Here is a 13,344-nt window from a genome sequence, read left to right as displayed (position 1 = left end):
GTAAACAAAATATGAAATAATAATACAAAAAAACTTTCTTAATGAGACAGTATTAGAGAGATACTTAACTCTTCATACTTTGTCCCTTAGAATATATTGTCTTTAGAAAATACATGGTTTCTATAAAAATACACAAATAGTGCAAAGAACTGAAATAAAATATGAAACAAACTTTAATGAAAAAACATACCTATCCATACCATCTTCTACATTCTTCTTGAAGAAGCTCTTCCTGGTTGAAGGAGAGGAAGGTACAGTAAGTTGTTGCTGACTATTAACACCACCTTCTGACCGTGACTCATCCTCTCCTCCACCTCCACCAGGACCACTACTACTTGAGGTGTGTGTGGAAACACCAGAAGTCTGTGTCATGACTACACTCTCACTGCTAGAGTTTATAACACACGTAGAAACAGCTGCAAATAAAGAAAACAAAGTCACTGCAATGTGAATAAGTTTCAAAAATCTTTTTCAATATTTTATTTAAAATGCTTTCTATAACACTTCAAGGATGTTAGAGAAGTGAGGAGAAGATATAAATAGCATAAAATAAAATTAAGCAATGACTGATAATTTCTCAGTAATTCGTGGATCATGTATTTTGTTACAATAACTCAACATAAATCACAAATTCTGTCTTTATTAACCCTTTGCTACAACCTAAAATTCACTATTTGTTGAAGCTCTTATACCAGATAATTAAATGTAAGTGCCCTTTATCCAGTGAATTTTAATATATTAAACATGGTATATGATTTTACTATATCATCTTGCACCACATGTGACAAACTGTAAAAATGAACATTAACTGTTCCCATTTCCAGTTTTATTTAAATAGACAAAGTCAGCTCTACAGTACCAACCATGATAAATACAAAATATACAAACCCATGGATTGTCTGCGTTGCAGAGGGGCTCTGCCCAATTGAGCTGGAGTGGGAGCCAGAACAAAGGTTTGGTTTTCCTCTGCACCTGGATCATTCAGTAGGGTACCTGAAGAAGCTGAAGACTCGATCACACAGTAGGTGTCCGTTCGAGGAGGGGATGGAGGATGAGGATTGCATGATGATAACTCCATGTTCTAGAAACAAACAATAAATATGCACAGGGTATCCCACCTAACTCTATAATCACAAATACATCTCCCATTTTAGCATGTACAAAAATATGTTTCAAATAAAATGTACACAGTATCTAATGGCATACACATTAAACGATAAAACATTAATTATGGAATTGTTGTTATGAAGTTATCAAGGGTACCTTTTTTTTTTAAATGGAAACCTTTCTATTTTTTAAGCTAGAATTATAGTCAGATATGAGATGATTTCACATAATACATTCATTTGATGAACCATTACTGAGATGTCACCAAAGTATGACGGACAAAGCTAAATGTTATTTACACATTCCCATTCTTTACTTTTTCATTTTGGATCATTTTAAGGTGAAGAATTCAGTATAGATGATAAATCAAATGTTATAATTACTCATCCAATTCTTTCTCTCTCTGAAGACATGGGAATGCTTTTAAAGTATGAAATTTAAAATGTGTAAGTTGAAAGTTCAAATTCCAAACCAAATCTTCACTGAAGTGTGCAGTTTAAATCTGTAAACTTAAGTAAATGAAGTACTGGGGATGAAACAATATTCTAAACTTCAATATTGTTGGTCTTCTGGGTTGTAACACCATGCAGACTTGTAGGTGGATATCAATGTTTTGGACAGACATACTGCCTCCATTTGCAGGGCATTACAAACCAAAAGACCAACAACTTTTAACATTAACAATTAAACAACCAATAATAACTAAGCATCCAATCAGTCTCTTTTAACAGTCTCAGGATGTATGTTAGACCCAGTCCAATAATACTATAAATCTTAAAATAAAAATGGAAAAGGTGATTTTCCTGCAATTTAAAACAGTATCAATCTCATTTCAGCATTCATAAAATAATATTACATGTCAAAGGAGACTGAAGCAAACAGTTTAAAAATTCAAACAAAATAATTTGGACCTGGTAATGAGGAATCTTAAAACTTTGCATACTGGTGTATTAGAACATAAAATAAGCAAACAAACAAACTATTGACACTATAAAAAAAGACACTAGTGCCAAACGCATTTCAACCTCAAGAGGTCATCATCAGTAGTAACAGGGAAATTAATTAAATCAAAATGGTTTAAAATTGGTTTAAAAATGGTTTAGAAAACAAATCATGAAGTAGAGTATTTTACAAAAGCATATCAAGTGACACTACACTAGATGTTGGTTTCACAGAAGTTGGACTCTGCACTTAGCTATTGATTCAATGGTCCGGTGGCCGTAGCTGCTCTGGTCTAACATATTATTTGACCTGACATTAAACAGGAAAAAGTAAATTTTCAATAGTTGGCCACCCTGATTTCGAGCTTATATATACCCCATGCATTCGAAAACTAGCAGTAACACCCACGCTTCGTTGGAGTTCACAGGTATGGACAATGCAACCATGGCTCGCCGCAGACCTGCTACGGTCACCGGACCATTGGATCAATAGCTAAGTACAGAGTTCAACTCATGTGAAACCAACATCTAGTGTAGTGTCACTTGATATGCTTTTGTAAAATACTCTACTTCATGATTTGTTTTCTAAACCATTTTTAAACCAATTTTAAACCATTTTGATTAAATGAATTAATTTCCCTGTTACCACTGATGATGACCTCTTGAGGTTGATATGCATTTGGAACTAGTGTCTTTTCATAGTGTTAATAGTTTGTTTGTTTGCTTATTTTATGATCTGGTAATGAGAAATACATCAAAGTATGTGGATCTATGTTTCTTTCTGTGAACCTTTGCTAGTGGTACATAATATTCAATTATTTAGTTTAACGGGTAAGGAAATGGTAGATGGCATAAATAACTCACTCACCTGGTCATGAAAAGAAACTGCCACAGAGGGTGAGGACATGGAAATATTAGTGTTATCTTTAGTGCCAATGGAGATTTCATTTTCCTCACTTGACTTTTCACCAGCAACTGCCAACATGGTCTTTGCGGCATCCCGTCTTTCTCGGTCGTTGTTTAGAGCATCAAGTTTACGGCTCACAATCCCTATTATAAGACAAGAATATAATTTTGTAAGATATATGCATAATATTGAAAAAAGGAGATATGCATATCAGATACTGTTCTGCAATATGACATGAAACTTCTAATGACATACCCACATCTTAACAACGTACTCTAAACTATATTTGCATGCAAACAAATCTTGGTGATCTGTCTGTATAGTCTGCAGCCCTGGTATAGTTTCAAAACAGTATGACTTGTTTGATGACATTGTTTGTACTATGGAGCTTGACAATTCCTCCTCCTAAGAATGGTGGATACTTTCAGTTTTCTAAGAGAAAACTGATGTACATGACAATTGGGAACTGGACATACTTCCATCTTCTGATAAATGGGTATAATTGCACTGACACTTCAATTTATAAATATGTGTTTCCTGGGGAAGCAGCTGGGACACAACGAATAGGAAACCTAGTGTCCTACCCACTAGATCAATGAGATGATCACATGGACACACAGACAGACTCAAGTACCAAATATACTTCAAGCAGTGGTGATGTTGAATACAATCAGGTAGAAAGTTCAATGACACCTGCAGCATTATGATTGTTTTCTCTTATACATTATTAATACTCATCCCCCCTACCCACAATCTCATACTACAGTACATAATTTCTTCAGTCCATGTACCATCATAAACTGAATAATTGAACTGGTACTCTGATTTTCTTTGTATCACAAGGAAGTACAGGGACAAGCAAAGCGTGAGGCCTGGGACTATGACTCCCAATTCACAGTATGCCAAGGACAAACCTGAGAACATTACTTGTTCGAGCAATGTTTCACCAGTCCATACACAGTACCATGTTTTGCAGAAAGCAGCACAACATGGCTAAAGTCTTGATAGCTAACAAATTAAAATTAAATGCAAAATCTTACTTACCATGATATCAGTGGCTTCACACAATCAGTATCTTATTACTGATTATGATGATATTCAAGATATTAATTAAAAGCTGGTAGAAGGATGAGAGGGAGACCACGAAAATGATGGATAGATGACGTGGAGGAGGTTGGGAGTGAGGGGATGAAGAAGAATTGTTAATGATAGGACAGAATGGAAAAAACTCGTCGAACAAGCTAAGACCCACATAGGGTTATAACGCTACAAGGAGACTAATTAAAAGCTGGTACAGATGAAGATCTGTGACTGATAACTAAAATTAAATTTTAGTTACCTGTATAATATTGGTTGCCTTGACCATTTGGTAAAACTTGATTGATTCTTTCTTCATTTGAACACTCATTTTGATTGGTGCTGTGTGAGTGAACAGGCCTTCCACCACTTTCCTCATGATGAAACATACTGGAAGCAGAAAAGTGTGGAACAGATACATTTTAGAATACATTTATGTTCTGTGATCAGATATACTGCTCAGTCTGAACCAACACAATCACATGACCAAACATCAAGTGTATGAATATTACATACAGCTTCAATGCTTTCTGGAAAAATGATTATATGTGGACATTTATCTGTTGTAAAAATATAAATAATCTTTAATGGGGTAACACACAGAATACTCTCGTAAGACCCAATTCTCTTTACGGTAACATAAATTTGCCCAAATAAGTAAAAAAAATTATTACCCTGTCCTTGTACTATGGCTGGAGCTGACAGCCTGAGTTACTGCTGACTGGGGGACACTGTATGGCTTGCTGACTATAACAGTAGGTGGATCCATTGGCTTTGAGTGCACCAACTGTAAGGGACCTGCTTGGTGTACAGAAATGTTATGTCCACTTGAATCTAGAAACAAAACCAACATCATATATGATGTGCATGCAGACATTTCCAACACTTATAATGCTCTGCTAAGATCAAGAATTCAGAATACTAAATTATATTTCATGTTACAAAGCCACTTCAGTCATCCAAAAGAATTTGTCATGAGGAAAAATTAAATATCCTTACCTTTAAAAGTGAAGTGTGTTGCAGACTTGCCTAAAACAGTTCACTGTGTTTACCATGAAGTGGGACTTATAAAATAAAACAATTATTAAAAGTCTTTTCATTCAAGGCTCTTCTGCCACTTCAATATGAAATGACGTATGATCAAATAACATGACATATACCAAGAAAAAAGGTGGCAGACTGAACAAAATTTAAACACCATTACCTGAAAACCATTATATTCTGTTCTTCACTTTTGCTTGCACTTTGTCAATTGCACAAGTTTATACAGCTCTGAATGGAAGGATTACTTTGAATGATGGAAAGTGAAGATTGCAGAGGGAAGCAAAGCAGTCATACCTGTTTTAAGGTAAAGAGATTTCTGTCTGGAGGAACTGAGAAATGCTCAGTCAAAACAGCTGTTTCCAATGATTCTAAAACCTACATATAAGTAATGTATTACAGTGCATTTGCCGCAAGTTTCTGTTTGTCAAATGACACTTATTTACCTATACTTCAATTTCAGCTGCCATTTTCTAACTGAGGATATTTAATGAGAGAAATTAAGGTAAACATTGTTAATATAATTAATTTCAGGCTGACAATTAGTTTAGCTACACTTAATTGTGATCAATGGTAGTTACCTTGAATTGGCACTTGAAAGCTTGCATGTGGGAGGTAAACATTCTGGAGGCGTCCACCCTGCACTGTCACTGAGGGGACCAAATACTGTACTGTCTCAGTGCCTGAAGATGTATGAGTTCCACTGCCTCCACCCTGTTGTGGCTGATGTACAGAAGAGTGCTCCACCTCTAAGTTGATGCTGCGAGCACCAGTTTTCAGGAGCAGGTTTGTAAAGGATCCTGAATCAGTTAGGCTGAGTGTTGCAGCAGTAGGAGTCAAGGTAGTAGGGCTAAGAAACAAGGTCAGAGGTTGTGTCTGGTATGAGGCAGTGGAAGAGGTAGCAGCCGAGTGTGTCTGTGACTGTGATGTGGAAGGGGCAGGTATTGGTCTAGTGACCAGATGTTGCTGCTGTGTCTCAAACCTTTGTTGCTGATGATGAGTAGTAATGGGTTGCTGGAGAATGGTAACTGTGGTAGGCTTCACAACACTGTTAGTTTGGGAATGTGCTAGTTCAGATGACATGGAAGTGGTAGCACTCTTCATCCACTGTCGATTGTTCTCCCCTGGATTATGACTGCCTGGTGTTGTGATAATATTCACAATGCTCCCAACAGGAGCTGATGAACGTGATGCTGTCATAGACGTCACCACACTAGCACTCCAAGCTGTTGATACATTTGTAATCCTTTGTTCTGAAGTATTTATTTTGGTGTTCACTTGTGATACTGGTGGTGGCAACTGCTGTTCAGCCAAACTCTTTACAATCTTTGGTGATACAGGCATTGTCTTGAATGCTCCTCCACCTGTTGGCTGGAATCCTGATATCCCCATGGGGTTTACAGGTGAATGATATGGGTATGACAGGACACCTACTGACCCATTTTTCTCTCCACTGCAATGCTGGAACTTAGAGCCAGCATCCATATTTCCTGATGGCAATCTACACAAAATAGAAAATTGTATCAACTAAGTACAAAAAAGTTATATTTTCTGCATTACAAATAGCATCACTTCCTGTAATTGTCATAATATTAATTTCAGTTCCAATGTATTTGGTCATAATTTTTATCATTCACACACATTATCATTTCATCTTGATGACAATGTTCTTTACAAGTATAATATTATTAATATTCATATGCCACAAGACAGAAACATTTGAAGTTATAACAACAGCAATTCTCATCTTTAGACAGAATTTAATGTGAGTGTTATCTTCAAATGTGTAATGCTAATTCTACTCTGAATCACCATAATGTTGCTATATAACTATAACTGTGATTTCAGTAAAAATCAGAAAGGTTAATTCACTTGTATAATATTAAAGTATCAAGGAAAAATCTCAATGAAAGAAGAGTAAGACCATATAAAGTGAGCTTTAAACAAGATAGACACATAAGCTGAGGATCATTAAAATGGGCATTTCTCTGTAATCAATACTCATAAGAATAAGTACCTTGCTTTAATTGGCTTGGGACGGCAGGTTACCTCACCGGTACTGGTTTTCATGCCCGACACTGGACTGAACCTCTGCTGGGGGAATGCTTTGTTCTCTATCAATGGTTCCAAATCACTTTGTGACTCGGAGTCAGAATCATTTACTTTCTCTTTACACTTGAGATCAATTTCTAGTTGTGGGTCTTCACATATCACCTACAAAATCAAATAAAAAGAATGACAGAAGGAACATTTTTATTCAAAATCAAATCATTATTGATAAAAAGAAGAATGTGCTAAAGTGATTCGACTCATAAGTGTTGGAAGGTGAAGTCAACAAAATCATAAGAAAAAGGGTAAAACGTTACTCACTGCAGACAAACAAAAAGTAGAAACCTGAAATGATGTCAAATACTGCAATTGTCTGAATATACAACTAGACTTTTTCCCTCCTACTTGCAAAATGAATGATCATTTTAAATTTCTATATTAAGACAATACATGATGGGCAATTTATTGACTAGCTGAGTAAATATTAGTGTCTCATATTATTATGTAACACTGATAAGTTATAACATTGTTCTTCTGGGTTTTTGCACCACATAGGATCATAGGTAGGTGCAATGACCTATGACTGTAAACAATGCCAAAACCCAGAAGAACACCATAATCCTCACTGCCATGAAAACCTCAAATCTCACTGATGAATGCAATGCAAATATAGAATGAAGAAGACTGATCATATAAAAGACTAGTAACAAACTGTGCAGAATTAAGCCCACCATTTGGTCTTCATCTGAGAATTCATCCTCAGGTTGCCCAGGAAGTCTATCACCCTGATTTTCAACAGCCTCATTTTTATGTTCTGGCTTCAATCCTTGCTGTTCAATGCCCTAAAAGCAAATGAAACATTCTTGACAAGTTTCGTTCTTAGTGTCCTCACCCAAATGTTAAAGACAATTTTAAAACTGGAACCATTTGTACACTATTATAAATTAACGAATCTCTTTACACCACTCCCTACATCTTTCAATATAATGTTCCTCAAAACGAGGTCCACAGCTTTACCTGTGCTGGTCTGTAAATTGCAGTTATTGGATTATATTTCACCATAACTGAAAGAATTACTAATTTAAAATTAGCAGTATTCTTGTTTTTGTTCCCTTTTTAGTCTGAGCAGTTAAAGCTAGTCACCATGTGGGAAGTTTAAAAAGGAAGAGTGACACCAAAGCCTTGAAAAAACAAATAAATGAAAGTGGGACCACACTGCATTTATTATTAGCTTTCTTGATGACAGAATTGTCTGCAACCGACATGCTATGCCAGTAGTATATAATAATCTATTTAAATATCTCTCAAGTATGTCTGTCATGCCTCACCTCAATATTTGCCTGGGAGTTGTCCCCTTGCATCGGGTAACTTGACAAGGCCTGTTGTGTACTGCCATCACTTGAATGTGGTTGAGCATCTGACAAAGAAGGACCAGGGCTCTGTGATGAAGACTGTCCACCCTCACCCCCTCCACTGGCTTGCTGGCCTTCAGTGCCTTCATCCACTGAACCCAGTTTTCCTCGAGGCTCCCCTTTGCATGAACTTGTAGATGACTTGCGTCTGTCTTTACTACACCATTTCCAGTCTGGATAAGCTTTGAAATGAGCCTCTTTCACCTGCAACAAAACAAACTTCCTGTTACACTGTAATCCTTTATTATACTTTAAGACAGTATTTCCAAAATCCCATGCCTTGGATAATGAAATCTATTGGAAAATATCAGTCATAAATATCACATGAAGTCATAAACATTACATACAGAACAGAATAAAGTTTCACGTTGCCTTCAATAATAAATAAAAATGTTATATTTCTAAGCTAACTAACCAACCAACAAACCTTTTTGTGTAGAAAAGGACACAAAACTCAACTCCCTCTTGGTCACAGGTGATACTATTATATCAGACAAATGCCTACCCTATGGACCTTGCTATAGGCTTTTCTGAATACATTTTAATTGGTTTAACTAATTTCATGGATATCCTAAAGTAAATGAAAATGTTCTCTCCTAATTTACTCAAAGGCTTTCTTAAAATCTATAAATAGCTGATATACTGTTCCAAAGTATGTATTCCATACCTGAACAGTTAAAGGAATACAAGAACCACTTGGCTGTGCACATTTGCAAGAACATTCTATTTTGAGAATCATTCCCATTTCACATACCTCTGATGCTAGTGCATGATACCTCTGCTTTTCTTCTGGTCCAAGAGCATACCACCACTCTCCCAGGATCTTCGATACAGTTCGATTATCTTGATTTGGATGTCGCTGATGAACCAAAGTTCTATGACGTTTACTGAATATCATGAAGGCATTCATGGGGCGACGAATACGATCACGCTCCTTTACCTGTTACAAAGAATTACTTATTGTAATGTTTGTTTTTGAGGGGATATTGCTTATTGATAGTTTATGTAAATAAAACCAGGCTTCATCAAATATATTACAAACTTCAAACTGTGGTTTTTCACTGAAGACTCCTCAAGACATATTTTTAAATGTTAACTGTTTTCTTTCCAGCAGGTATAACAGCCAGTCAGGGAGATTACAAAAGACCAGTATGATATATACTAAAATTACAATACTGAAGAAATAAATATCAGGTTCAATAAATAGTTAGACCTGATGTCAAAACTTCTTTAACTGAAAATAAAACACCTTTTTTTGTCTGCATTTGAAAATTAATGAGATATTTGCTATTTCCAAGCATCTGTCATGCTGTGTATTAGAAACAGAGTATTAACTGGTAATAAAGGAGGTTAGTGGAGGCTTGTGTTTGCAAGATATAGGTTGTGTGGACCACACAGTACTTGTGTGTGACAGTCATTTAGAGTTCAGTCAATGGCCTGTAATTCTTGCACAGTCTTATAGCATTACATTTAGCTCAAACAAGATTAAAATTTTGCTGATGAAAGACAGTTACAAGTCACCTGATGCGGCTTCACTTCATACATAAAATTTTGCTCATTACTTATTCAACTAATTTGCAGAATCAATACACCTACGGTATGACACTCATGTTCTGTCACTACTATGATGCTGGTACACGTGAATTAAGAGTAATCTGAGCTGTACATACCTTCTGAGGGCTGTGAGGCTCCTTGCTGCTCTGCAGAGCACTGAGTGACTGAGTCCTACGTTTGCCTACAGCAGCTGCATCTAACCCACCAGAATCAGCAGGTCCTTCTGGTTCAAATACATCATCATCTTCATCCCCACCTTGGAGGTCCACATTCTCAACTTCAAGATCATCACTGTGCCTTGGTTCCACAGTTCCTACACCACTGCCACTAACAACTCCTCCAGAGACAGGTGGTGCTGAGTGTGGAGTCGTTGGGGATGACAGAGGCGGGGATGTGCTGCACTGAGTTGCTGCCAACAGTGGAACTAGCGAATTCCAGGAGTACACAGGTAGTGACTGGGAAGTGTTTATTGCTGTAAGGATAAAGCATTCTCTTTTCAGTAATACCTCTTCTAATGACTTAAATACAGGGATATCAATTAATATATGCAACTACAACACCTAATAAACAACCCATATTTAAGCACAAAAATGCAAATGTTTCCTTGGTGAAATTTTCAAAGGATCAGGAATAATGATTAGGCAAAACAAAAATTATATTTGTACTCCTAAGTCTATAAACACATGAAGAATAACATAACAAAGTACTTTAGTTTTGGTTATTATCTCTATCATACATGGGTGGGATTTGGACAGACACATGCAGGAAAGAGTAAATTTAATCTCAGAACAATAAAACCTCAAGACACAGTGTAAAAATAATACTTTTCAAAGGCACAAAAATTATCAAAACTGTAATACCTTCCATCTGGACCAAATAAAACAGAAAAAAGTTGAAAAGTACAGATGTGACTACTACAGCTTGAAGTACAAAACAGCCCACAATTTCCTCTGACCATGAAATTGCAAGACCATAATAGATGTAATTTCAGTCAAGAGCTGAGTGCACTATTTCATGTAATTTTCACAAGGAGGCATAAGAATAATATCATGACACAGAAAAAGTACAGTGTCAGCTACCAAAACAACAGACAAAGGGAGACTGAATTTCTAGCAGAGAGAGATATAAAAACTGTTAGGTTATCTGCCAAAGCAAAAAGTGCCATGGCAATGCACTTTCTTGCTCATTTTGGGCTGCAGTGGCCTCTTCTCAAAAAATCCACATGCCTACTAAACATGTTTCACAGGATGGTTCATTTTCCGGTGGGAAAAACATCCATGCTGTAAACATGCATACCACACAGAACAATGGTGCTGTCAGGGTTGTACTGCAATGAAGCCCAGGAAAATCAACACAGAAACCCATGGAAGAATTAGTGATATCCAGGTGTTCCATCTAGTGAATCCTATGGTTAGATTTGCACATGAGTATACTCCACAGCTGACTGTAAGTGAATAACAACAGAGACCAGAGTTCACTGCAAGGAGCCATAACATTTCCACCTGGATGAAACAGTTGCGGGGAGTGGACTTGTGGGCTATAGAAATTCTGAACATATTTACTGACAATGCACTATGCAGCCAAGATTCTAATGTGGGCTCCAAAATCAAACCACAGCCTAATTGGACTGTTCTTCTTTGACCAAACTCTGAGAGGTACGTGAACATACTGCATAACAGCTTCATGCCTCATCTTGTTTTAATCGGTCTGCTGATTAACACACAATGGTTTATGCAGGTCAGGAGCATGCCACACAACATGAACAATAACTCAAGACTTCCTCCAAGACACATTCAGTTTACATGCGATTGTTTTGTGAGTATATTGTCTGTCATTTTTGTGGATGTAACTGACCATTCAGTAGCCTAAACAATAATCCCTGTAATTTCTTTCTTTGTGGATTCAACGTTCCCAGAAAAGTGAGCCTCACTAATGGAGCAGGTCTAAGGCTGCCCCACAGTACCAGGAGACTGGGAATGACATAGACTATTGAATGATCATGAACATACATGTCTTTCAGAAGCTGTACAGTTGAACAGCAGCCATAATGTATACAAACTTCCTCAGCATAATCTCCATGTCTTGCTGATTGTCTACAGATGCAGATTTGTACTATTAAGTGATCACAGTAAAAAAAGTGAAGCTGTCCCACTATACATGTAGGCACTTTGGGGGGGGGGGGGAGGAGGAGGAGGAGAGAGATCATTATAGCTCCTACTCATTCTTAACCTTGGCACTAGATAGGTGTGAGTGGTCAGCATCACGCTTTGACTTTGCTTTACCCCCAGGAAGGGACCCCCGATACCCATTGTACAGCAGGCTGGGTAAGCCCCAGAGCCAGTCTTGACACAGAGGCTAGAGGAAAAATCCTCCACCTCTGTAGGGGATCAAGCCCCAGTTGCCCTGTCCGCAATCAGTCACTGTACTGACTGAGCTACCTACTCCATACAAAATTTAAAAATGGGATAATTTTCTGCGATTCCCTTCTTATGATACATGCAAAGTAGTTGAACACAACTTTACACAATTGCAGTGATGCTGCTGGAAATGACTTTGGTTAGTGAATAATGTTGAGTGGAAATGTGTCATGAGAATAAACAATTTACCTCTTTTGTCACTCCATGAACATGTAAAGCACAGTATAATTTACTACAAACATAAAATACAATGAGACATGCCAACTCAAAACAATTTCAGAAAATAAAAGTCGGTGCAAATACCACCGAATGGCAAAGGGCAATATACTCAGTGTATTACAGCAATATGTTGTTATGCAATCTTGACACAAATTCCTGGCAAATGATATGACCAACGTGGATCCAATCTCTGGATTTCATTATGTACATGTAGGCTGTATTGCTGGAAATTTTAGAGACAGTAAGGTTATTCAAAATGTAATTTTTCTTCCTTACCAAGCACACCATTCTTTTCCCTTGTGTCTGGTCTCTTTTGTGCAAGTGGCAAAACAGGAACAAGTTGTGTTGGGTTCACTATCACTGGATGGAACATATTGTTTGGCTGCAGCACTGTAGTAGGTGTGGCAGGACTACTGTTAGTCTGCTGGTGATGCTGATCCATTTTAATGTTGTCTGCAGGCTGTTTCACCACTTCCACAGGCTGAGAAGCTGCCTGTGATGTCGACACATGGAGGCCAATCTTACTAGCTTGCTGTAGTACAGATGCCTAGCAATAATATGATTTTAACATTAATACAAAGTAAGACTCAGTTCTGTATTTGCGTGCATACACAACAAAC

The 13,344-nt window shown here is 37.2% G+C and overlaps 1 protein-coding gene across 2 annotated transcripts in view; it reads right to left on the bottom strand.

Annotated features, from left to right (window-relative positions):
• LOC110832203 (Putative transcription factor capicua) overlaps positions 1-13,344 on the bottom strand; it is a 43,130-nt gene that overhangs the window by 11,315 nt on the left and 18,471 nt on the right. For both annotated transcript variants that reach the window (XM_087349692.1, XM_022069010.2), the window contains exons 9-20: positions 13,001-13,271; positions 10,205-10,560; positions 9,289-9,474; positions 8,451-8,738; positions 7,854-7,964; positions 7,091-7,287; positions 5,655-6,574; positions 4,707-4,866; positions 4,295-4,422; positions 2,917-3,098; positions 889-1,081; positions 191-416 (exon numbers count right to left, since the gene is read on the bottom strand). In XM_087349692.1, coding sequence (XP_087205818.1) covers positions 191-416; positions 889-1,081; positions 2,917-3,098; positions 4,295-4,422; positions 4,707-4,866; positions 5,655-6,574; positions 7,091-7,287; positions 7,854-7,964; positions 8,451-8,738; positions 9,289-9,474; positions 10,205-10,560; positions 13,001-13,271 — 3,218 coding nt within the window. The remainder of the gene's footprint in view (positions 1-190; positions 417-888; positions 1,082-2,916; positions 3,099-4,294; positions 4,423-4,706; positions 4,867-5,654; positions 6,575-7,090; positions 7,288-7,853; positions 7,965-8,450; positions 8,739-9,288; positions 9,475-10,204; positions 10,561-13,000; positions 13,272-13,344) is intronic.

This window comes from Zootermopsis nevadensis, unplaced genomic scaffold (genome assembly GCF_977971745.1).
Source record: "Zootermopsis nevadensis isolate Lab colony 2312 unplaced genomic scaffold, Znev_1.0 Znev_ptg000002l, whole genome shotgun sequence".
Taxonomy (NCBI): Eukaryota; Metazoa; Arthropoda; class Insecta; order Blattodea; family Termopsidae; genus Zootermopsis; species Zootermopsis nevadensis.
Note: the sequence above shows the minus strand (reverse complement) of the source record. Positions and strands in the feature narration are given on the sequence as shown.